Source organism: Lepidochelys kempii, chromosome 11 (genome assembly GCF_965140265.1).
Source record: "Lepidochelys kempii isolate rLepKem1 chromosome 11, rLepKem1.hap2, whole genome shotgun sequence".
Lineage (NCBI taxonomy): Eukaryota > Metazoa > Chordata > Testudines > Cheloniidae > Lepidochelys > Lepidochelys kempii.
The window spans coordinates 69,316,102-69,343,709 of NC_133266.1; the positions used below are offsets into that span (position 1 = coordinate 69,316,102).

Below are 27,608 nucleotides of genomic sequence, written 5' to 3' on the forward strand. Positions count from 1 at the left end.
GTAGCTCACGAAAACTTATGCTCAAATAAATTGGTTAGTCTCTAAGGTGCCACAAGTACTCCTTTTCTTTCTACAAATATAGTTTCTGAAGTATTTCCAATGGTAATATCAAGAAAGAAATATGGACCATTTTGATACTGGACTTTTGTCTGGTCATACAGCATGTGTAGTCTGAACTATGCTGCAGATGCTTTTGGAACAGGGGCCTAGCATCTGTTGTGTACTGCATCACATTGTACAAATTAACTGTTCATTAAAATAAGTTATAGGCGAAAACACAAACAGTTCTCAGGATAGCCAAGGACTGCAGCTGTCGAACAGCTCAGTCATCTCTGAATAACTCTCATAGCTACAGCATGTAACGGAAGCCTTCCATATTTGTCCACCTCACAGCCACAGAACGACTACAGGGAAATATCTTTCATGCTTTCCAAGTTATGTGGAATACAGTAGAGAATGTCAGGTTCAGAAGATATGTAAAATTTCCCTCTAATTCTGTCATGACTATCTCAAGAACCAAAATTCGCTTTGAGGAAAATGTTAGAATTAGACAGTCCTGCTATGATAAAATCCTTTAGGAGAGGGAAGAGGAGGATTTTCTGCTTGTCCATGTGATTTTGAGTCTGGCTAAAGAAGACTGTACATATACAAGGGGAGGAGAAAGAGGGGCTAAATGGAAGGTTGGTTTAATTTTAGAAAAAAACATTCACATGTCTCCCTGTGGATCACTAGAAATTCTTGCAGAGAACATAACTGTGATCTGTATTGCCCCATCCTGCTATCAAATGTGTAAAGGTAGTCCCATAGGCAGGGTCTTACTGTTTATTAAATGTAAAGGCCTCACCCAAATCAATGAAAGTAACTACCAAACCTTACTTTTCCAGAAACCAATGTAACAAAACAAAGCTTGGTAATTTTTAAATAGCTTGAGGCTTCCCAATCCTGCTGAGGCTTTGACAAGAAGACTAGTTATGCAAAAGGACACTGTGGAACTAAGGTCAGGATTTAGACAATTAATATAAAAGGTATGAACTTAGTCAATAAATACACCAATTACTTTTGCTGCTCTTTTTTGCATTCCATAAATTTGATAAACTTTCCTAAAATTCCCACCACCTACTGTATGAAAAAAGTTTTCATAATATTAAACCTTTCAATGATTACATTTTTGAATGGGGTAGATAAGTGAGCAATTTAAAATCAACTCTCATGGGCAGGAAATATCAATAAAGGTAAGTTCAGTCTTTGGCAAGAAGCTGCCAGTTCCTCTTTCACATCTTGTTAAAATATCACAACGTTACTGCAGGACAGTAATGAATACAGTTTCTTACTGTTTGCCATTACCAAAATTTAAACTTTACCTTTCTGCAATTCAATAGTTTGTGGCTTGTAAAAGGTGAATAAATAAAGGATCAGTTAGTGTTTATAAGAGTGGTAGGATGCCATACCTGCAGAGGGCACTCATGAGCAGATCATATCCCTTCAAGCATCAGCTCATTGTTAGGACCCTAACAAATTCATGATTCACTTTGGCCAATTTCACAGCCCCAGGGTCTTAAAATTGGTCAATTTCAAAATTTCAGATGTTTACATCTGCGGCAGGAGCTGCAGGCATGGGCAGCAGCCCCCAGCCCAGATGCCTCAACCCTAGTGCCCCGAACACAAGCAGGAGCTGCAGGGGGAGGAAGCCTGGAGCCCAGTTCTGGGGCTACTGCAGCGCAGAAGTGAGGGTGATACATCCTCACTTCTGCACTGCCTGTGGAGGTGGGTCTGATCTCCCTCCAATGTGGAAGGACAAGTCCTGTCTCTCCCCAGCCCGGATGATTTTAGGGAGATCAGATTTCATTGGGAAGGGCTTATTTCACGGTCCGCAACATGTTTTTCATGGCGGTGAAATTGGAAGGGCCCTACTAATTCTGTAAATTTATGCTCTCAGAGCACAACTCCAAAGTCCATTCTTTTTAACCATTATTCATACTAAATTGTTGAAAATGGCTAACCCACTTTATTCAGTTTCTGCTCTCAAAGAGTAGCAGTTCTACTCACAGCTCTAAAAACACAACTCTGAAAGATCAGGTTTAGCTCTGACCTGCAAGCCACTGGTGCCAGAAAATCCTGCAGCTTGCTCAGAAATAAGCCAATGGAATTTTAGGGGATAAAGTACAGTGTGTCAAAAGGACTAATCTACTTCTAAACCTTTTTGGTAAATTCCCCTTTATTTCCATAGACATTTGAACCTCATTTGGCAGCTTTTCTTCAGCTGTTAAAATCTCTAGTTTTGATCAAAGCATAATTCTCCTCCCTTGACAATGCGTGCAACAGCAACTCCAAAAGGGGGGGTGTGGGCGGGGGGAACTGATTCAAGTGTCTGAAACATCCAAGAATGAATACAATGTAGTCTAACATTTTGGGGGGTTTTTGTTGGTTGGGATTTTTACATTTGTGGTAGGTAAAATGTTCTAGTTCTGACTCTGTCCTTAAGAGGTTATTTGTATCATTTCCATAGTCATTTATAATCATTGCAAACAAATTTCAGATCAGTTTAATAGTTCATTATATGAAGGATAACAGCAATTCATTTTACCACTGTGACCTTCTACCTCATATGACTGGTTGGTCATTTATTTTCTAGTTAACTTAGGAAGCCTCAGATGAAGGAGAGGAAATGAAAACCCCAGAGAAATGATATGGATCAGTGCACTAGCCTATCACCTGTGAAGATGCACATCCAAATTGTGCCATAGGTAACAATGAGAAAATAGTTTGGTGGTCTCCTCCTAGAACCTATTAGTCCATGCCACAAATTTACCATATAGTTTAGCAAAAGTGAGCTATAATACCAGAAGACATTATTAGGGCAGAGCTGGCGGCAAGGCATAGATGGCAGAGAAGCTTGCACAAATCTTGACTGAACTATGTCTGAATAATGGCCAGTGCTATTAGTCCTCACTTTTAGGAACATTAGTGTTTAACATTCTATTTTTTCCTTAAAGCCCCAGCTCCTGAAGACAAGTGATCAGGTAAGATTTTCAGCTTTCATTTAAAAAAAAAAAATGTTTCCAGCCCTAATGTTTGTGGAGAAAAAACTTAAAACTGTGACTGGAGCGCACAATCTCAATCCTAGTTTTTCACCATATTTCTCAGCCTTTTGCCAGAACAAGACTGTCTAATTCATTATCTTTAGCTTAATCTTCCACCAATTTATTCCATATTATGTTAACATCAAGCTAAGATATTGTTACACACTGTTTGAGTTTCCCCTTTTTTAGATTACAATCCATTTGCTAGCATGAACCATCTATCATGAAATAAGAAAATCTACTGAATTTTTTTTTTAATTGTGAAGAGTTAACTTCTAAGTCATATGACCTCAAGTGTGAATCAACTAGAGAGGCAGAAAGAGAACCGTTATAGCAGGAAGTTCAATCCTATATGGCACACAGTTTAGCTAAACCACAGGAATCACCAGTACAGAGCTGCAAACTTCTTAAAGCAGGCAGTTGTTTCATCTTTCACTCTCCAGTTGCAGAGGAAAATGAGGATGGTTGTGCGGTTAAACCAGTGACTAAAGATTCAAAAGACGCGGGCTACCCTCCCAGCTCTGCTACAAATGCTCTGTGTGACCCTGAGCAAAAACACTTATGCACTAGTTCCCCCATCTGCAACATGAGGATAATTGCTTCCCTATTTCATCTAACAAAGGTGCTGAAGATATTTATTAGTAAATGATGAAAGAGACAGGAATGCTTAAACAAAACATTCACTGTCCTGTACCACATAGTGTTTAAGCCTTAACTGCATACAAAGTAGAGTACCAGCTGTTAACTGGACACCATAGTATGGTATACTGATGGTCCTTCACTTATTTTGCTTCTTGATGGCATCAGACCCAAAAAGCTGTTAGAAATCCACACAGATGATTCATTACTCTTAAAGGTTATTTAAATATTTTGAACAAGTTTACCATTACAAGGGAAAAGACTGCATCACCTACTGGTCTTTTTTAAGAAAAAGGCTACATTATCATCAAGTTATTTTTCATTTTTAAATTTTTGAATGAATGCTTTGAATGAAAGATGGTAGTTTCACAGCCCAGGAAATGCAGAATTCCAAATGGCACTCTGCCAATGTAATTCTTCAAACCTAAATCACCTCCAAGAGAAGAAAGTTCACTCCATTTCCATTCCATCTTTGGCCTCTCTACTGAAATTGCCAACAAGAGTGCAAATTATTGTAGAGAAAATTATCAGACCAATAGCATAAAACAGGGTCTGGCAAGTTTTTTGTATTTCTCTAAGTACTGGGAAACAAAAAGACTTCTCAGAAACTGATGATCTGCTGAACTTAAAAACATTCTGTAATGAAGGTACTCAAAATAAGTATGAGTTACATGAAAGTAAGGAAAGAAAGGCTCCATGAAAAGAGAATTGGTACTGTCAAATATGGAGGCATTCAGGCAAAGCAAGTGGGTAGTCTGACATCCAACAACTACAGGAACAGCTGAGAGCACTGTCATGATTTTCATCCAGACCCTAAACTAGAACCTCTAGTAATGATTTTTGAACTGACAGAATGAAATATTTTTATTAAAATCCATTTTTATGCAAATCCATTTTAAATCTAAAATGAATACAGGTACTTCAAATTAAATTTGAAATTAATTTACGTTAAGACCTTCTTATAAACTTCTTATAATCTATTAACATAATTTTAATGAAATGCAAAAAATAATATTAAGCAGCACAAGTTTTCTGCCAAGTTTTAAAGAAAGTCAAACCATCGAATGGTAGAAGTCACTAGCTAAGCATCTGAAGCTAGGATTTGCTGAAGCGCTAAACCATCATTTGACAGCAGTCACTTCTTCTGCAGGTGCAGAGAGAATATTTTCTTCATTTTCATTTATTCAACAAGGGCAGTTCAATGACCAGTTGATTCAAAGTTAAGAAACCAATATGAATTGGCAAAGCAGGAAAGTTTCTTTTCCTCTTCTCATCTATTAATAAAAACCAAGGTCTCAGAGGATGGGATCTATTTGTTCTAAAAATCCTGAAGGACCTAAAGACCACAATCAGTTCTATCTGCTAACTAAAGAACATATCATACTTACTTTGTTTAATAAATCAGTTTGAAAAGCAAAAAACTTTTCATAATTTTTCTGACGTCTCCAGCACATTTAAGGTAGGTCTACTGAATAAAAAATTAAAATACTCTTTTTGTGCTTTGGGTGGAAATTAAAATTCAATTAAATAGAGCAGAATACAAATCAAACGTAAAATAAAGAAATCCATCATTCACCATATTCTAACATGATACAAAAATTAAAAATTAAGAATATCAATAAATGTAAATTAAGCTATATAACTGCTTGAATAATTAAAAATAAAATAAAAAATAAAAGGAGATACATAGTGAAATGAAGCACTAGCAGAGATAAAAATCTTAATTCCGTAACACTGATATCTATTAAACCACACTGTAGACTTAAATGTGTATATGTTATCTATTGTAGCTCATGACCTATTGGTAATATTTCTGCTCTTAAGGAATTTTTTTCCTACTCTATACAGGAGATCATAATTTTGTGTATTGTATATAACTTTGGATTCCTTAATATTAAATGATAGGAAGTGGCAGTAGGCTTTTAGCACCACAAGAACACCCTCCATGCAGCTGTTAGGAGAATATAAAGCAAACACAAATGTTTACATATCACATTTGAGAGAACATTTTGTCAAGACAACTTTAAATACTTGTTTACACTACACTTACAATTTATATGGATGGCTGAAAGCATTTTGTCATTTTACATCCAGAAGAGTTTCATTCACTGTAAGAAAAGTTCTACACCTTTCCAGCAACAAGACTAGATCTTTTCAGATAAAAAGAGCACAAAACTGAAAATAAAATGCTTTCCTGAGCTTAGCACAAGTGTAAACAGAAACAATAAGTTTCCAAGTTTAACAATTCTGATGAGTCGAAATTAAAGAGATGCTACATTAAATATCCTTCCACAAGTACGATGGGCACAGTATGTTTTTCTAAACATGCAGCGTTGAACAGAGTACCAGCTGGCTATTTTTCAGACTGAGGTATGATTTTTGAAAGCATTTGAGTAATGGACTGTTGACTTTGCTGAATATAAACCACGGTAAGTGGCTTATAGTTGCAAAACATAGTTTTATACTATCTTTCCTTCCAAAACACCAAATACAAAAAAGCTGTAAACAATGAATTATTCAGGTACACTCATCACACTTGCATTGTGGAGTTCAGAGGTACAGTACCTAAATTAAAGGGTATTTGGAACAAAAGTAGTCTGGGAAAAAAAAACTTACACAGTATGCAGAAAGGAATTATCCCATATATTGTCCTTTTCATCCCCTCCTCCCATTTTTATACTTCTAACGGGCAAGGGTGCCATTAAGTGTAAATTAGCATATAAACACATTTTTAAAAGATCACTGTTCACACTTTGTCTATGCTTTGAAAAGTACAAGTCTCCTTGTGACTGGACAGGGCTGCCCTTTTTATTCCCCCTAAAGATCTTCCATTATTCCCAATGGACTTGAGCCTGTTATATAAAATCTAAAGTCTACCAGCAAAGGGCCAGGAATTTAGAAAACTCCATAACATTTGAATTACATACTGAAATCTGTTCATTAAATTATGATCTTTCCAAAAGGTTATTGAAAATAAGTAAAAAACCAACTGAGACTGGAAAGGTGTCAATATTCAGAGGCAAACTGGCATTTCAAGCAAATACTGGCTAAATTGAGCTGTGGTGTTAGTATAACTATGACAAATAATAAATATAGCTCTACAACAAATACAGCATGTTGAACACCTAATATTTAGAGACCTGCATTACACTGTATATTAAAACAAGTACATTGGCATTTAGCACAAACTCAACTTAAAATGTTTGTTTAGGAACCTTAATTTAAACACTCACATATCCAAAACATCTCTCTCTTTTTTTTAAAATAAAAATAAAAATAAGTTCCTTGGTATGTGTGTCACATTAAATCTATTCATCAACTTCTGACCTACAGGGTAGAAGCCTACCTGGTTAGTAGATAAGGACTACATTTGATGAGTAGTGCTCCACAACCCATTCTCAATCTGGCATTTTTCTTAACATTGGAGAAGTTCTATTCATTACAAGACAAGACATCAGAAAGATATATACCGTAATTAGCAGTCTATGTCAAGGGGTCACTTTGCAGTGACTCAAACAGCACTGAATAACGCAACAGCTCAGACTGTTAAGGCCAAAACCCAGAGTTGCTTAAGAAATGATTGGACAGCTTTTGTGTGGGGGTGGGACAGGATTACAGTATCCAAACTGGGACTGAGCTTGAATGGATTAACTGATCTATCTTCTTTCCAAAAGAGTTCCTTAGGTTTTAACCCTAGCTGAGAAATGAGCCTCAGTTTAAAAAAAAATCTGTTGTGTCTCAGATATACAAAGACTAGAACTATTTATTTTAATTTTTCGGAAAAAGATGACAGTGTCCATTTACTGTAGATTGTACAGTGTCCCTAGGGCCTTTGCCATATTCTTCCAATTTATAAAATTCATTATGCTCCGAGCACATACAAATGAGCCCTTTTTAATTGGCCTCTTCATCTTGCTCAGTTCATCAATTGATCCTACAGTCCAGGGTTTGTGAAATCACAACTGTATCCACCCTAATTGATTGTGAGGTTGCTCACTCAGGTTTGGCAACAGTGATTATTAATCTGATACAAGGAGCAGGTCATTAAGAAAGAAGAGCAGATCCCTCATTTTGTTTATGGACATTAGAAGATTATTGGGGCATACCATGAGTACATTTCAGCCTCATGCCTTTGTCAAGCCTAAAAAGGGCAACCTGGGATTGATTTGGACTAGCAATCTAGAAATAAAAAGCATTACATATCCCAATAAGTGCACCGAATCAGAAAATCTTGACTGCTGCCATTGTTTTTTCACATAGCGTAACAGCATTCCTAACGTTATCTTCTTCCCCCACACATCTTACGATTGTCCTTCTTAATAGGTTTGTGCTAGTTTTTACCATTTTAAGAGGCATTTCTGTACACATGAATATACACAAATACAGGGATTTTCATAAGTGCTTAGCAATGGCCTCTCTGTTCCCAATGACATCAAATGGTAAGACTTCTTGAGCACCTTTGAAAGTCTCACCATATAATGGGGAACTACCTCCAAAAATAAAAAAATATTTCAGGTTACAATTAACATACTTAAAAAATGCAGCTATGTGAAAAGTGTTATAAAGGGTTCAGAAGATTATAACTCCTGTAGACTTAAGGTACAAAGGGATTGGTGCACGACCACTGTTTTTACACAAGGATTTGTCTGGGGCGGAAAACACATCTTTAGATACAATGGCCTTCTCGGTCAGCATGATATTTTCCAGGGTGTGACCTAGCAAGCAGTCATAGAATCATAGAATATCAGGGTTGGAAGGGACCTCAGGAGGTCATCTAGTCCAACCCCCTGCTCAAAGCAGGGCCGATCCCCAACTAAATCATCCCAGCCAGGGCTTTGTCAAGCCTGACCTTAAAAACCTCAAGGAAGTTGATTCCACCACCTCCCTAGGTAACGCATTCCAGCGCTTCAGCACCCTCCTAGTGAAAAAGTTTTTCCTTATATCCAACCTAAACCTTCCCCACTGCAACTTGAGACCATTACTCCTTGTTCTGTCATCTGCTACAGCTGAGAACAGTCTAGATCCATCCTCTTTGGAACTCCCTTTTAGGTAGTTGAAAGCAGCTATTAAATCCCCCCTCATTCTTCTCTTCTGTAGACTAAACAATCCCAGTGCCCTCAGCCTCTCCTCATAAGTCATGTGTTCCAGTCCCCTAATCATTTTTGTTGCCCTCCGCTGGATGTTTTCCAATTTTTTCACATCCTTCTTTAGTGTGGGACCCAGAACTGGATACAGTACTCCAGATGAGGCCTCACCAATGTCGAATAGAGGGGAACGATCACGTCCCTCGATCTGCTGGCAATGCCCCTACTTATACGGCCCAAAATGCCAATGGCCTTCTTGGCAACAAGGGCACACTGTCGACTCATATCCAGCTTCTTGTGCACTGTAACCCCTAGGTCCTTTTCTGCAGAACTGATGCCTAGTCATTCGGTCCCCAGTCAGCCAACGGACCAGCTCTGCTTTGAGGGGAGCTCTCACTGCATAATCCAGGTGCCTGCAACAGGCTCCTGCATTAGCAGGCAGGGGCACAATGTAGTTAATAAAAGGATCAGGCAAGGCAGAAAAGGCCTTCTCTTTACCTTATACTACAAAATCCCATGCTCCATCCCGACACTGTCTGTGGTTACTGGCACAGGGTAATAATTTGTGATTTGGAGATTATGTTTTGTGTTTGACAGAACATGAATGCAGATAAGTTATATGGTCTGCATCATCTGGACTAACACCATCGTGTGGGTTAGTGCAGCGCTCAGACACGTGAACTTTGACACTAGTGTGGACCTCATCAGGGTCAAACCAGTTGCATAGGCTCTTGTGGACTTTAAAGAATGGTGAATTTAATTTGCAAAGACTCCTTGGGACTTTGCTTGTTTCAGCAATTGGTTGGCAAGGATACTGGAAAGATTTATGGGTCAGCTGGTACAAGGTACTCTGAGGACTCAGGATGTCAGTTTGTGTGGTACTATTTGCTTGCTGAATTGGCACAGGTTTATGTTTGTTTCACAGGATCATAACTTTGGACAGAAGGTCCTGTAAGCAAAGGTGTCAGGCGTGGGTTTTAAACAGCCAGTTTTGAGCCCTGGGAAAGTGTTGCTCCCGAATTGATCATTAAGAAGGGGAAGTAAGGTGAGGCTATTGCATTCCTACTTTTCCATTACTGCCACACGTGGTCTCGAAAACAGAATTAGTATTTATGGCCACATTTTCAGGTGTCTGTGTCCATTCTCAGTAGCCCTTGTCATTTGCAAGGATCCCCTGAAGTACACATGGGTAAGATGACAGATGTCCGTTCAACAGCATTCAGCACCCCCTCAAACTATTTAAAGAGAAACTGTACTTCCAGTATTATCCCACTTGATCTTTTGTATGCTAAGTTGGTAGACTGATTAGGCAATAAGAGGCTCTATGCAGCCAGCTATCCTCCCCCTGGAGGATGAACACATTCTCAAACTTAAATCTACAACTGTAGTTCATTTGTTCTGAAAGCAACATATAGATGCAAAAAGAAAAGGAGTACTTGTGGCACCTCAGAGACTAACAAATTTATTTGAGCATAAGCTTTCGTGAGCTACAGCTCACTTCATCGGATGCATAAAGTGGAAAGTACAGTGAGCAGATTTTATATAGACACAGCCCATGAAAAAAAAATATATATATATATATACATACACACACACATTGTAAGGAGAGTGATCTCTCCTTGGAGTCTGTTTTCGAAGTTTTTTTGTTGAAGGATACTCACTCTGAGATCAGAAATCGAGTGACCAGAGAGACTGAAGTGTTCTCCGACTGGTTTATGAATGTTATAATTCTTGACATCTGATTTGTGTCCATTTATTCTTTTACGAAGAGATTGTCCAGTTTGCCCAATGCACTATCAAGGATCTACAACCTATCCTGAAGGACGACCCATCACTCTCACAAATCTTGGGAGACAGGCCGCTCCTTGCTTACAGACAGCCCCCCAACCTGAAGCAAATACTCATCAGCAACCACACACCACACAACAGAACCACTAACCGAGGAACCTATCCTTGCAACAAAGCCCGTTGCCAACTGTGTCCACATATCTATTCAGGGGACAACATCATAGGACCTAATCACATCGGCCACACTATCAGAGGCTCGTTCACCTGCACATCTACCAATGTGATATATGTCATCATGTGCCGGCGATGCCCCTCTACCATGTACATTGGCCAAACTGGACAGTCTCTACGTAAAAGAATAAATGGACACAAATCAGATGTCAAGAATTATAACATTCATAAACCAGAGGGAAAACACTTCAATCTCTCTGGTCACTCAATTTCTGATCTCAGAGTGAGTATCCTTCAACAAAAAAAACTTCAAAAACAGACTCCAAGGAGAGACTGCTGAATTGGAATTAATTTGCAAATTGGATACAATTCACTTAGGCTTGAATAGAGACTGGGAGTGGTTGAGTCATTATACTAAGTGAAACTATTTCCCCTTGTTTATTCTCCACTGCTCCTCAGAAGTTCTTCTTAACTCCTGGAAATGGCCCACCTTGATTATCACTTCAAAAGGTTTTCTCTTCCCCCACTCCACTCTCCTGCTGGTAATAGCTCATCTTAAGTGATCACTCTCCTTACAATGTATTTTTTTTTCCATGATCTGTGTGTGTATATATAAAATATGCTCACTGTACTTTCCACTTTATGCATCCGATGAAGAGAGCTGTAGCTCACGAAAGCTTATGCTCAAATAAATTGGTTAGTCTCTAAGGTGCCACAAGTACTCCTTTTCCTTTTGCGAATACAGACTAACACGGCTGCTACTCTGAAACATATAGATGTACCCTCAACAAACAAAACCATTTTCCCTTTTTACGGACATACTGACTGGTATTTTTTAGCAGAATCATTACATTTGGGAATTGGTCCTGCTTTGAGCAGGGGGTTGGACTAGATGACCTTCTGGGGTCCCTTCCAACCCTGATATTCTATGATTCTATGATTTGTGAATATGCCAAAACAAACATTGCTGCAAAAACCATGAGACCAGTTACAATACTGTCATTTCCTACAGATACCAAGATTACCCATTAGCATCCATACATTGCCATGTTATTTCCTAGAGTCCTTCACAGTTCACATAAAGGTTAGGTCACTTCATTGATTCAATGTATTCATTCTACTTCAGGATGGAATTAATTTCATATTTAATGCACAATGGGCTTATGTGACCTGTGTGTGTCAAAAAAAGTCCCAGAAGCCCTTTCCAATTTTCAACAGATGTTGGTTCAGCACATTTAGCAGTATTTAACCTCTTCAGTGCTGAACAGTGTACTCAACAAAGCAAAGAAACCAAGGCCTGATTACGTCCATGGGTTTCATACATGACAACTGGTATTCTATTGAAAATAAACGATGAGACAAAATTATACAGCACAATAGATTTAAAGGGACCATTCAAATTTGGGCCAGAACTTACATTTTCTGAAAGCATATATGAAACCTAACACCAAAAGAAAGAATTCAGTTATTCTTAACCAAAACAATTTGAGTCAACTTTTCCCTGCAGCATTTGCAACCCAAACACTGAAGCTCTGAGACCTCAAAGCGACAGTGACTGAAGACCAATGTGAAAGTGACTTCATTATTCTCACTGTTCAGAGCCATGCAAAGTGACAAGTCAATTAGACTTCAAATTTTCTGCTGAAGGCTCCAAGGTATTTGTAATGTACTTAAGGTAGGTTTGTTTACAATGCATTATTTTAAAGGGGCAGCTGACATAAAGAAGTGCTTCATGATGGTGTAAATAGTAAAAAGTTATCCTTAAGATTGACACCAGAAAAAAGCATTGAAATTCTGTTGTGTGAAACATAATATTCTCTCTGTTCCCCTGCTGTCTTGGTACATTAACTGATAAATGTTCCATAATTAGAAGACTCAAGTGGGAATGCCTGAAATCTATCTGACCCGAGTTCAAAAACTTCAGTCAACTTTTAGCCCACGTAATATGCCAGTATTTTGATACTGCCTAGTAGATAAGACTGGCAAAGATGGATGGAAGAGGGAAACTCTCCTAGATATAAATACACTAATTTAGGTAGGGATTGGGATCCTAAGAAAATTTTGGGTTGTGAAGAGGACAAAGTGGAAACAGAGGAGGGAAGCAAAAATCAAATACAAAATGCTTAACTGAAGTCAAATATTGGAGATAGGAAAGGTCACCGAAAATGTAATAATGGCCAGAGTATTTGTGGGAGGAAAGGAATCATAGCCCTTAGAGGTCAGGGCTTACACAGACAGAATCTAACAGTTTAAGGCAACCAAGTGACAGCAAGAATTCTCTGCATAGCATCCGCGGAAAAACTTCCCGCTTTACAGATAATACCACCACATGTTTTAATTTCAACTAGAACAAAAACACAATTTAGCTACAAACTAGCTAACTCAATAAAATACATTAACAAGAAGCCTTTACATAAAGCTCGATTTCAATAAAATAGAGACATCTACTTGCACTTCCTTGCAGAATCTACATTTACCTAAAACATGTTTATGTGCAAATACATTTCAGAACGTAAGCTTTGATTCAATGAGAAAACAGATTTTTGAGGAAACCAAAAGTAATTTGTGTTTATATCCACTAGCTCATTCATTTGGCAATGAATTACATTTAGGCAAGGTAATTTATTCTACTTAACATGCAACACAAACATTATGACAGCACAAAAGAAACATAATTGTTGGCTCTAACATTTAACCACTGTTTTTGTATTTCCAATGACAATGAGTACTGCCCTATCTAATTGCTAAGTATCAAGAAACAGAAACACAAGTGGCAATGCGCTTGGTAATTTTGGTTAACCAAGAGGCTCTGATTTCTTGTGCAGAAACATACAATACAAAAATAAAATGCTAAATATTTACTCAGAGAAACTGCACAGCAGCCAGGAAACCACCTTAGAGCACTGGAAGTATGTTAACATTTTACCTAAGGTATTGTTACAAGACAATAAAAACAGCAACACTGAAGAAAGTTTAGGTTTCAGTTCTAGACATATAGTGGTATTCACTGGAGGAACAAGGGATTAGTGGTGGGGGAAGGGAACAAGAAGATAAAAGTGGTAGAAAATGAGTGGGCAACATAGCACAGATTCTGGATGACGACCTGTTGGCCAAAGGGCAACCATTTCTTTTATTGGATCTCACCACAGTATTTAATGCCATAGAGCATGAAATGTTGTTGACTCCCCTCAGATGCATAGCAGCAGTAAACAGAAGTGATTAAATGGGTCAATCCTCTCTTAAATTGCACCCCAAAAAATCATAATGGCAGACCACACTTCAGCCTCAAGAGGTCAGACCAATGATCCACTTAGCCCAGTACCCTGATTTCTGACAGTGGCCAATGGCAGGCACTTCAGAAGGAATGAAGAGAACAGGGCATCTTTCCCCTCTCATCTAATCCCAGCTTCTGGCAGTCACAGCCATAAACCCAGAGACTGGGTTGCATCCTTGACCATACTGTCTAATAGCCATGGATGGACCTATCCTCCATGAACTTACCCAACTTTTGAACCCAGTTATTCTTTTAGCCTTCACAACATCCCTTGGCAATGAGTTCCACAGGCTGACTCTGCATTGTGTGCAGAAACACCTGGAAGTTCTATTGCAATAACTTTTTATGCAGCAATTAGCTAAGATACTAAATAGTATTGTTAACTCCCCAAATTAGCACAATTTACTACCACCTATACTAATAGCTGAATTTTAGAGGCGATTTTTGGTAACAAAAGGTTGGTCAGTCAGACTAGCTATTCTAAATATTTCAGACCATAAAGCTCAGCCATTTGAGTTGTAAGCAAAGAACTGTCTTTAAAACAAAATAGTTTTCATCTTTCCATAAATCAGAAACAAAACCTCCAATTTTGCTCAAGTTTTCCATAATTACTTCTGGGTTAAGAAAAAATTACAATTTCCAAAAGTTATGAGAACCTGAAAACAGAACTACAAGTTCCAACATAACCCTGACTTGCACCTTCTGATATAGAATGTCCACTATAGGACAGTACAGCTAAATTGTGCACATGACAATTTTGGGTTGAAAGCAGCAGTGCAAAGGAGAGTGACAGTCCAAATGCTTACCGTTGGTCAAATGTGTTAGTGGCTAGACATTTATCTCCGAGAACCACATTTAAGCCAACAAGAGATAAAACACTGACAACTAGCAGGAAAGTATTGGTTGTTGAGGGGCCATCACCTTTCAAGACAATTAAATCCTGGTATTCCCAGAAATTTTATTAACTATCATTCTAGCTCTTCCTTTCCTCTATAGTAGTTAGTTATCCTCCTGCTGCATGTAACAGGAGGAAAACACCAACTAACCTTTGAGGTCAAATTTTTGTTGCATTAACTCCTACTCACCATTTGTTCCATCAAGCCAAGTAGCAGGACTCTCCAAGTTGTGCCTAATTTCCGGTCACCTGTGTGTTAATCATTTGCATTTCCAACACACCGCTAGCCTAAGTGCATTTATTTAATAACTTTTCAAAGACAATTATCTTAAAATACATCCAATCACATTTGTGAAATGGCTTTGGAACTGAACTCTGGAAACCAAGTTCTCTGACTGGCTAACAATAATGTCAGACATAATCTCAGTGGTTAGGTCACCTCGTCCAATCTCCTGCAAATGCAGGATTGTTTTGTATGTACTTCTGCTCTTTGACCAAGCAGTCTAGTTTTGACTAATAGAGCTTTCACAACATGTTTGGAAGACAGTCAGACAAACGTTTTTTCCTGACATCTCATGCTTTCCTCTGCATAATTTCATCCACTTGCTTCTTAGCACTCTCTTGGCCACTAATTCATCTTCTCCTAGAAATTTACATCTCTCAAATGCCCATAGTTAATTTCATTTTGCCATACAAAACATGTTAAGTTTTCTTAAGGTCATCCTACCATTTAGTGGGGTTTTTTGTTTGAATTCCCTGCAATACTATCAATATTGGCCACTATATTAACACTGATGTTCCCTATTCCCACATTTCAATAAGTCTGGATTATTATAATGCACTGAAGAAGTGGCTGATATTGCTCAGGCTTCAGTCTTGCAAATCAACTGTGACAATTATTTTCAAGTGTTCCATTTCTCCTGATTTAGTACTTACATTTTAGAATATGTGTGCATTATTTTTAGTCAGAAAAATCCTGCCTCTCCTTTGTCCTACACTTTTTAAGTGTAAGGAAAGAGCAAAAGCAAACCAACCTCCTGAGAGGAAAAACTTGTGAATTACTTTTATAAAGCACCCTCCCCTTATCACTATGACAACGTGACCAACATCCAAGCTTAAACATGATTCTTTTGTATCTGTCAAGACTAAAATGAGCCATTCATGCCTATGGACTTGAGTCAGATATTTAAATGCATCAGATGAAGTCAAAAATATGTAGCGCTACAAGCTGGAATGCCAGTGCAACTATCCCTTTCTTTGACCTCCTAAGCTAGACTTGTAAATGCAAGTGCTGACAGCATTAAAGTTACCTCATGACTGTTGAAGGTAATATTTTCCTCTCTTATCAGAGGTGAGCAGTAAGGTTCATCTTCCCCTCAAAGGTAGTTTAAGTGTAGAAGTGAGGGAACAGCTGGCATTTCAGAGAAGCTATTTTAAGCTTTGGTTATTGAGTCCATCTAGATTGACGTATTGCGAGCCTGGCAGCCTGCTGCTGTGGGCATGGTGACCTGACTGTACCCCAGTAAGGACAAATGTTTCTTTTCTTGTTGCAGGCCTGCTGTGGAAGGCATTTGATCTTTGTTCTGGTGGTTAGATCATCTAAATACCACTTTGAAAGCACACCTCTGACTCCCAGTTTTATCAAACAATCAATTCAGAACACTGCTTTTCTAGGGCAGGATAGACAGAAGTTTCAGAGTATACACTGAGTCCTGCAGATAAACACCACCTGGGATCAGGCATGGATTTCTACGTACTTTCAATTCTTACACAAGTCTCATCCTTGACTGCAATAGGATCCAGGGTTCCCTCAGCCAGTCATGGAACAGCTGAGCAGGATTCAGGCCAGAAGTATACCCAAAACAGATAACCAGTTATTTGAAGAAGCAATATGCATGTTGTTAGATGGATTATAGTTTAGAAGACCATCCATTTCATTTTGATTATATGGATTTTAGGGTTTTGTCTCAATTCTAAAACTACACAATGCTTTGCCTGAGCATTTCCTCTGAAAGAGGATGGGAAGTGACCTCTAAAATCAGTGCTGCTCATTGGCTATATAGGGACAATACCTTACCTTAGAAGAGATGGGAAGACCATAGAAGAATTAGCGCACATTTACTCCATAAACTACTAACCTTTTAGTAATGGGAACACTTCCCACTATCCTACTGGCAACTACAGCTTCCTCTTTATGGGCCTAATCCTTGCATCGAAGTCACTGATGACTGGATTGAATGGGTTCAGGATCAGGCCTACATGGGCTCTAGTAGCTTCCATAATGTTCTGCTTTACTCTAGCAAGGAGATATAAAGCCAGTTCTGCTTTCTCTCTGATAAATGTTGTGCTACGATGCCCAAAATGCACTCTGGTTTACAAAGCATTGATTGGGCGCACTCAGTCTTGGGAATAAACACTGGTTACTGATGTCCACCTTCCATTGGCAGGTCACCCAATTTTTTGTATAATAATTTTACAGGAAATCATTTATCATCTGCCCTCTGATCAGACATAACCCATGAGAACTCTAAGAAAGCAGAGGGAACATTAGAAAAATCAATGAAATTTCCAACTGGAACAAATGAACTTCAAATGTTTGGATCTTCAGAGTTCTTGAAAGGAATCTATCAGATTAAAACTAAAAATAAATGTATTTGCTTCGTTAAGAAGTTGACTTCAGTTGGAGTGGTGCTCCATGGTTTCCAATATCAGGAGCTAAGTGGGTAACATCAACCTGTGATGAAAACAGTAAAACTAACAAAATAAAATGTAACAAAACCCCCTGCTGGTTAACCTCGGCAGGCCTCCCCAATGTCTTATTAAAGATCATTCAAAACCCAGGTCATAGTTTTAAAAAAAAGTCTCCATCTACATACATATACCACGGCTTATCATAATGAGAAGCTATGTCTTTTCACGATTTAGGATTATTTTAATATTTTGTATGCATCTCTCTCAGCTTGAACAAGGAAGACTGTCTAGTCAGTTTCTCTTTAATTTGTAGTTACTTCTAGTGAGCCACACATTCTGCTTCCCATGCACTAGCACAGTACCACAATTTTTGGACTGCAGATGACACAAACCAACATTTAAACCCAATTTCACTGAAATTGATAATGAAAACTTTTTTCCTTTTTTAAAGCAACACAAAAACAAGTTGACAGTGTTCTTGACAACTGGTCAAGTAACTAAATATAATAAATACTGTAAATTTGAGATCTGAAAACACTCTCAACATTATACCAACTTTAATAGAAAGAAAGAGACTTAAAAAAAGTTTTCCAGAACTAATTACTGCCCTCTTCAATTTTATAGACAAAAGGTCCTTTTTAATGGTCACACGGACAAAAAAAAAAAAAAAAAGCAGAAATGAGGACAAGTTTTCCAGCACATAGATAACGAAACCCAGTATTGATTTTTAGGAGTATCAAAGTTTGCATTCAAAATGCCAGCATTGTGATGTATAACTGACTTTTCTAGGTCACCTCATAAAAATAGTAGCTTACGGTCTTGTGTGCCTAACTTAAGCAAATAATAAATATAGATAGATACCTGTAGCAGAACTACTTCATTTATGCAGCTGACATGAATTTCCTTGCTACATTTACTAGACTCCTCTATATCCATTTAACATTATTAACAACTAATGAAAAATGCACAGAGTGGAAGTCAGCAAGAGAAAAGTATACCTGAAGAAAGAGTGCTTCCTCAAGTTCGCTTCACCAAATTGTCAGTCCCATCTGCACTGTACAGGGAAATATCAGACAACCAGGCCCCACAAAAATGTAGATACCACGTCATAATGTAGGGTATGCCTTGACAAGTGACTGTATTAGGGATAAAGCTCTGACACAGGATTCCATTCTGCATGCACTAGTACTTCTGGCCAGATTGGCACAGTACTCATGGATTACTGAACTGACAGACCGTATTATTCCCCTCCAGAAATACTTGCCAGCAGTGTTAGCAAAATCAAACAGTCTTCATTGACCTGAACACAGAATAATCTGCTAGCATCATCACTGGTCTGTGACAGAATATGAAAGAGAAGCCTTTCATTGATCACCTTTCTTCTCACCCTTAAGCATTGACACAATCAAAGAGAAACAGTTTTGGTGATGGAGAGATTAGTACATACAAAATAAAATCCTCAGTGGAAGACATCTTTCTGTGAATTAGAAATTCAGAGTAGCATATATATTTTTTTTTTTTTACCTTGGGAGTTCATCTGTAAATATATTTACAAGTCTGCAATTCATTTAATCCCCAAATTAATTAAATCAGTAGCAAAAAAGTTACATCTGATTAATGTTATCAGTTTAGCCAGAGCTACAGTGCAGAAGAAAGAGTTGAAGGAGAAATGTGAAATATCATTAAACTATTTTCACACTATTGGAAATGTTACTGTAGACAGTCTGCAAACATTCTTACCACTATAAACAACCTGGTGGTAAAAATGTCTGCAGTGGGTCTATGCTAGTGCGTCCATCAGAGCTAAGTCAATGGCAAGAAAACAGCTAACGAGTCCCAGCGTAGAGACCGCTCCAGAGAACGAAGTGTCAATCCTGAGTACAAAAAATGCTGTCATTACAATTTGATTCACTTATACAGTTTCCTTTCATTGGTTCATAGTTGCTTCCTCCTAAAACTGCTCTCTCATATCCTGTAGAGGTGATAAATGCCATGCTTTGTTTCCACCTGCATTTTAGATAAGTTTATACTAGGGGAGGGAGTTATGGTCTTCAAATTCAAGGACTGATACGGCCACTAGACTACCCATACACAATTTGAACATGACAAAATAAGTTACTAGAATATACTCTATAATTTACAAGCTTCCATGGCTGCAAGCTAACAACGGGAAGGGATGATGGTTGAAGGAAGTAGAAAAGCTTGTGGACTTCATACACAGACTGAAAAATAGAGAGAAAACCAACATCAGAAACCATAAATGTCTCAGAACTCTGCCAAAACATGAGGGAGTGACTGCAGAGAGGCTGGAAGAGCTGGCATGAACACTGTCACCCATCTTAACACCAGGTTTTTTCTAGCTATCGTCACTATGATGGAAACAAGAGGATGCTACAAATTTTTTGGACAAATTGATCCCAAAAGTTTTAGACAGATGTTATTCACACTCCAAAATGCATTCAGATACTAATGTGACAAACGTGGTAAAAACCTCTATAGAATAGAAATAGAACACTAAAAAACCAAATACTGCATAACAAATGTATTCACTCTAGCCCTGAGTGGGAGACAAGACAATAATAATAAAGAATTATGACAGTTACACTATCCAACTCACATGATTGAAACTGTATGGTACAGGCAGTTAAAAATAATATGAGAAAACTCAACTTTCCAGACCTCAATCCTATCGCCCAGTGGAAAAGATGGGAGATAAAAGTGATTAAAGAATTTCAGTTGAATGGATCGGTCCTTTATCCAGTTAAATTCCAGATAACATAGGGATCACACTTACTGTTTCCCTTTGGAAATACTTTGGGATAGGGAAGCAGTACACAACTTTCTGGGTAAAGCTGAAACTAGGACAGGAACACGTAATAGAAAGCAAAGACATGGAAGACTGTCCTATTATAAATGAAGTCCGCTCCCTACAAAACTATATAGGCTAAGTCAAGCACAACTGGGAATAAGATCAACTTTTTTGTAATGGCATTTTAACACAAGAACCCGATTCAGCAAATTCCTTAAACATGATGATGCACTTAAATTTAATCACAAATAATCCACTGAATTCAATCAGACGACTCAGATGCTTAAAGCCAGACACATGCTTGATATCATGCAGAACCAGGGCCTACGACCTTGATCCTGCATCATTACAGTCAATGCAAGCTTTTGCCATCAGCTTCAGTAAGCACAAGATCAAGGCCTTTATGACCATTTTCTTCTCCAAAGAGGTCGTAATATTGATTTGCACTGTAAGTTGTTTACACTGCTTAAAAAGTTGATATTAGCTTAGCTGCTTGTTAACTCAAATTCATGCACAGAGGTTATGTCAGATACCTGTTTCAAACTGTAGAATCCATGAACATTAAACGTTCATACTAGAGCCACTGTTATGAATACACTGCTGTAGAATAAGCAAGGGCCTGAATTTTCTTGTTCTCAGTTATTAATGGTGACCTCACAATCAGTAGGCATACCAGCAGTTTTGCTATCTATCCAACTATACTCTTAGCCCAGCAGAAGTATCTGTCCCATCTCGGGGCCTCTCCTTCTGCCCCTCCACCCCCACGAACATGACACAGTTCTGTGGTGACCTAGAATCCTATTTTCAACGTCTCCGACTCAAGGAATATTTCCAACACACCTCTGAACAACATACTAACCCACAGAGACCCTCCTACCAAGACTACAAAAAGAAGGATTCTGGGTGGACTCCTCCTGAAGGTCAAAACAACAGACTGGACTTCTACATAGAGTGCTTCCGCCGACGTGCACAGGATGAAATTGTGGAAAAGCAGCATCACTTGCCCCATAACCTCAGCGGTGCAGAACACAATGCCATCCACAGCCTCAGAAACAACTCTGACATCATAATCGAAAAGGCTGACAAAGGAGGTGCTGTCGTCATCATGAATAGGTCAGAATATGAACAAGAAGCTGCTAGGCAGCTCTCCAACACCACTTTCTACAAGCCATTACCCTCTGATCCCACTGAGGGTTACCAAAAGAAACTCCACCATTTGCTCAAGAAACTCCCTAAAAAAGCACAAGAACAAATCTGCACAGACACACCCCTGGAACCCTGACCTGGGGTATTCTATCTACTACCCAAGATCCATAAACATGGAAATCCTGGAAGCCCCATCATCTCAGACATTGGCACCATGACAGCAGAATTGTCTGGCTATGTAGATTCCCCCATCAGGCCCTATGCTACCAGCACTCCCAGCTATCTTCGAGACACCACTGAGTTCCTGAGGAAACTATAATCCATCGGTGATCTTCCTGAAAACACCATCCTGGCCACTATGGATGTAGAAGCCCTCTACACCAACATTCCACACAAAGATGGACTACAAGCCATCAGGAACAGTATCCCCGATAATGTCATAGCAAACCTGGTGGCTGAACTTTGTCCTCACCCATAACTATTTCACATTTGGGGACAACGTATACCTTCAAATCAGCGGCACTGCTATGGGTACCCGCATGGCCCCACAGTATGCCAACATTTTTATGGCTGACTTAGAACAACGCTTCCGCAGCTCTCGTCCCCTAATGCCCCTACTCTACTTGCACTATATTGATGACATCTTCATCATCTGGACCCATGGAAAAGAGGCCCTTGAGGAATTCCACTATGATTTCAATAATTTCCATCCCACCATCAACTTCAGCTTGGTCCAGTCCACACAAGAGATCCACTTCCTGGACACTACGGTGCTAACAATCGATGGTCACATAAACACTATCCTATACCGGAAACCTACTGACCGCTATTCCTACCTACACGCCTCCAGATTTCACCCAGATCACAGCACACGATCCACTGTCTACAGCCAAGGTCTATGATACAACTGCATTTGCTCCAACCCCTCAGACAGAGACAAATACCTACAACATCTTGATCAAGCATTCTTACAACTACAATACCCACCTGCTGAAGTGAAGAAACAGATTGACAGAGCCAGAAGAGTACTCAGAAGTCATCTACTACAGGACAGGCCCAACAAAGAAAAAAAAAAACAGAACGCCACTAGCCATCACCTTCAGCCCCCAACTAAAATCTCTCCAGCGCATCATCAGGGATCTACAACCTATCCTGAAGGATGACCCATCACTCTCACAGATCTTGGGAAACAGGTCAGTCCTAGCTTACAGACAGCCCCCCAACCTGAAGCAAATACTCACCAGCAACCACACACCACACAACAGAACCACTAACCCAGGAACCTATCCTTGCAACAAAGCCCACTGCCAACTGTGCCCACATATCTATTCAGGGGACACCATCATAGGGCCTAATCACATCAGCCACACTATCAGAGGCTCTTTCACCTGCACATCTACCAATGTGATATATGCCATCATGTGCCAGCAAATGTACATGCCCATGTACATTGGGCAAACTGGACAGTCTCTATGTAAAAGAATAAATGGGCGAAAGTCAGACGTCAAGAATTATAACATTCAAAAACCAGTTGGAGAACAATTCAATCTCTTTGGTCGCTCGATTACAGACCTAAAAGTGGCAATTCTTCAACAAAAAAACTTCAAAAACAGACTCCAACGAGAGACTGTTGAATTGGAATTAATTTGCAAACTGGATACAATTAACTTAGGCTTGAATAGAGACTGGGAGTGGATGGGTCATTACACAAAGTAAAACTATTTCCCCATGTTTATTTACCCTCCACCCCGTACTGTTCCTCAGGTTTCAGAGTAGCAGTCGTATTAGTCTGTATTCGCAAAAAGAAAAGGAGTACTTGTGGCACCTTAGAGACTAAAATTTATTTGAGCACAAGCTTTCCTGAGCTAGAGCTCACTTCATCGGATGCATCCTTTTCTTTTTACTGTTCCTCAGACGTTCTTGTCAACTGCTGGAAATGGCCCACCTTGATTATCACTACAAAAGGTTTTTTCCACCCCGCTCTCCTGCTGGTAACAGCTCACCTTAAGTGATCACTCTCGTTACAGTGTGTATGGTAACACCCATTGTTTCATGATCTCTATGTATATAAATCTCCCCACTGTATTTTCCACTGAATGCATCAGATGAAGTGAGCTGCAGCTCACAAAAGCTTACGCTCAAATAAATTTGTTAGTCTCTAAGATGCCACAAGTACTCCTTTTCTGTTGGCACTAAGTAATGTTTCTCCTATACATAAACACTTTAAAATACTGTAGGCTTAAGTGGTGCTCCAAGATCATAAATGGATCAACACCCTGGATGTTAATGTAACTTTTGTGTTTTACATTTTATAAATTTGCACTTTGATATCAGGTCTCTTCCTAAAGCAGACAACTGTGCTAGAATTATTATGTCTCTAATCCCTCAGGATACAATTTTGCAAAGCTAGGGAATTAATAATTAACAACTGTGCATGTAAAAAATATTAATATGTTGTTCTATGAAAGTGTACTTAACTTACACCTCGGAATGCTATCAAGAAGTCACCAGTGAAATGCACTATATACAGAAAAGAAATTCAGATTCTAAAGAGTCAGGATATCTCCAGCCAATACAAATAAATAACTGATGTGAGCAAAATACATAACTTGTATGTATGGGGTGCCTGTGGCCCTTCAAAATCTTATTCCTGCTTGCTGCTCTCACTCTGTACACCCCTATTTCTAATCAAGAAAAGGGTGGACAATATACTTGTACTCCATCCTAGCAGCCAATCAGAATCTTATCTTACTTCTTCATGTAAAATTTGTTCATTGGATGTTTAGGGCTTCATCCTCTAAAAGGCACTGGTTTTCAACCAGGGGTACGCGTACCCCTGAGGGTATGCAGAGGTCTGCCAGGGTGTACATCAACTCATGTAGACAGTTGCCTAGTTTTACAACAGGCTACATGAAAAGTGCTAGCAAAGTCAGTACAAACTAAAATTTCATACAGACAATGACTTGTTGATACTGCTATATACAGACGCTCCCCGGGTTACGCAAGACCCAACTTATGCAAATCTGCACTTACGGAAAAAGTTCCGTAAGCTAAAAATATTAGGTTTTGTTTGTTTGTTTTTTGCGTAAAGCTCAGGAATATGTTTCCGATTTATGCAAAATTCGAGTTACGCAAAGTGTTCCGGAACAGAACAATTGCCTAAGTCAGGGAGCGTCTGTACACTATATCCGTGTTTCTCAACCCAGGGGTCATGATTTTATAATTATATAGTAAAAATTAGAAAGTAAGCATTTTTTCAGTAATAGTGCACTGTGACACTTCTGTATTTTTACGTCTGATTTTGTAAGCAAGTAGTTTTTAAGTGACGTGAAACTTGGGGTATACAAGATAAAACAGACTCCGAAAGGGGTACAGTAGTCTGGAAAGGTCTCTGAGAATCACTGCTCTAAAGTGCTGAGAACTCTAAGCTTCCGTTTAAGTCAGGGGCAACTGTGGGCACTCAGGACCTTGCAGCATCTAGCCCTTAATGTTTATGTCAAGCCAACCTACAAGCCTCAGACTTCTTGACTCTTAAATCCCACATGAAGCTGTCTATAGTGCAAATTAATATCACACACAATGTTATGTCTTTAAGACATTTTTCATCACAGAAGTGTGAAACAAAGCCTGAAAAAGAAAATCACCTCCTTTCAACTGGCAAGGTTCACTCACCCAAAATTTTGCTCTTTGCTGCAATTGAATTAGTGCCTATAATAGAGACTGCCCTAAAAATGTTTACTTATATACACAGCATATCATTAAGAGATAAAAAAAATACCAGCTAAATAATGTTTCTGACTCTTTACCATAGAATCTCTGGCATAGTCTTTGCTTTTTATCTGAAGCCTTGTAATTACATGTGGCTGTCTCCTAGCTGAGAAAAAAAGAAATAACGCAAGTTTATACAAGCTTTTAAGACAAATGCCATAGCATAGGGTAGCAATGCAGGGATTTCAGCATACAGGCTGTACTCCACCTTTATTATAAAGCTGCCTCTTATAACACTAACTGATAAGGGGCCACTCTACATTGGTTCCCAACTGCATTCAACCAGATAAATGCTCTCAATTCAGATTCCTCTGTAACGCTTAAAATAGAAAAGGAGTATTTGTGGCACCTTAGAGACTAACAAATTTATCTGTGCATACACTTTCGTGAGCTACAGCTCACTTCATCGGATGCATTCAGTGGCTGTAGCTCAAGAAAGCTTATGCTCAAATATATTTGTTAGTCTCTAAGGTGCCACAAGTACTCCTTTTCTTTTTGCGAATACAGACGAACACGGCTGCTACTCTGAAACCTGGCATAAAATAGAGTTTATCAGGGCAGAAGGCAAGTCCGGAGATTTAAACTACTACTAACACCTGGTTTTATGTATGTTCCAATATACTGAGTTTTAAAATTTTGATCATGTGGAAAATCTTAATTACAAAAATAACAATTAAAGCCACTGACAAAAGGGAAAACTATGCAGAATAGCCCAGCGTCCCATTCTAGCTTAAACTTCCAAGGGTATGGGATAAGTAACGAAGTATGACTAAATGGGTCAATTTAAATACATACTTATTTAATATAAAAGTTAGCCAAATATTATGGCCACAAAACCCGAACACACAATTCACATGATAAAAAGACTTTTAAAATATGGTTGAGTCTCACAGATACTCGAGACCTATTTCTTGCAAAATCTAGGAGTGTATATTACCCATCTTCATCGCTCATTTCACTGACAAAATCCACAGCAATTGGAAAGCTTCCTGCACTTTCCTCTGAATCATATGGTCAAGGCATTTCCTTTATGCTAGTAAAAACTTGTAATTTCACAGTGCAAGCAAAATAGAGAGCATCATTCCACTGGACAGGCGTGCCAGGGTTCCAAGCCACAGTGTAGGCCTGAAACCAGATCACCCCCCTATTAAACCAGCCTTGGGTGAAACTCAATAGATTGAAGGGGCATGAAAACCCCAGGCAAAAAGCCGATCACATGGGAGCGGGTTACATTCCTGCCTTTACATTGCAACAATTCTCCTCATACTGCAGGATAAAATAATTCATACTGAGCAGCAAGTCACCGAAAGCCTGGAAACAGCGTGCTGGGGAAAGCTGGGGAGTTCAGGAGTGGGGGAAGGCAGGCTCTGCACCGTGGCCACGTTCACGGCGGGCAGCGTGTAGACACACCAGCCGCGCAGAGGCAGCCCGCAGCCGGGGAGGCGAAGGCACCTGACAGCAGGAGCAGACGGCACCTGCGGTCGCTTTCAGGAAAGCCCCTGAGGCAGCGGCGAGGGACAAGCAGCAGCAGCAGCGGCGGCTCCTCCCCCCGCCCAGCCACAACCCGTCCCCGAGGGACCGCTATTTATTACACACCCCCGGCCCTCCCGGGGCCACCTCAAGGGCCTGGAACCCCCAGGGCGAGGCACAGCTCCGCCCGTCACCGCCCGTCCGGCCTGCCCCCGCATGTCACCTCCAGCCCGCAGCCCCCAGGCTCCCCGGCCACCCCCGTGTGTCCCCCCAGCTCTAGTCCCGTCCCCTGCGACCGCCGAGCAGGGCCGCCCCCCGCCATTTCCGTTCCGCGTCAGGGCGGCCGGAGGGACGGGCAGCCCCCGAGCCCGGCCCGGCCCGCTCCGCGCCTCACCTCCCGGGCGATCTGGTTGAGCGCATCGTCCTCCGCCGTCAGCCGCTCCCGGTTGGGGAGCCGCTTCCGCCCGGCCCCCTGCGTCCCCATCGCCGCGCGCGACGAACCGCCACTGCTGGCCCCGCTCCGGCACGAGCTGCCGCTGCCGCCCCGCGCCCGCCGGCGGCTACGCACAGCGCGTCACGGCGGGGCGGGGCGGGGCGGGGCTCAACCGCCCAGCACGAGGGAGGGGAGATGGGAGGGGCTGAGGAGGCATGGGCGGGGCTTTGCTGCAATGGGCGGGGCGCTAGGGAGGGGTTGTGGAGTGGGGAGGGGCCGTGATGAGCTGGAGGGGGTGAGTGGGGAGGGGCTGTGGGGAGATGGGTGGGATTGGGAGGGGCTGTGGAGTGGGGAGGGGTG

General features: G+C 40.1%; 1 protein-coding gene across 9 annotated transcripts in view; it reads right to left on the minus strand.

The window, feature by feature from the left end:
- Positions 1 to 27,388, minus strand: part of LRRFIP1 (LRR binding FLII interacting protein 1) — a 186,062-nt gene extending 158,674 nt beyond the window's left edge. For all 9 annotated transcript variants that reach the window (XR_012154391.1, XR_012154388.1, XR_012154386.1 and 6 more), the window contains exon 1: positions 27,210 to 27,388. Coding sequence is in view for 3 of the 9 variants with exons in the window: in XM_073306756.1 (XP_073162857.1) it covers positions 27,210 to 27,299 (90 nt within the window). In the remaining 6 variants the exon portion in view is untranslated. The remainder of the gene's footprint in view (positions 1 to 27,209) is intronic.
- Between the last annotated feature and the right edge of the window lie 220 nt (positions 27,389 to 27,608).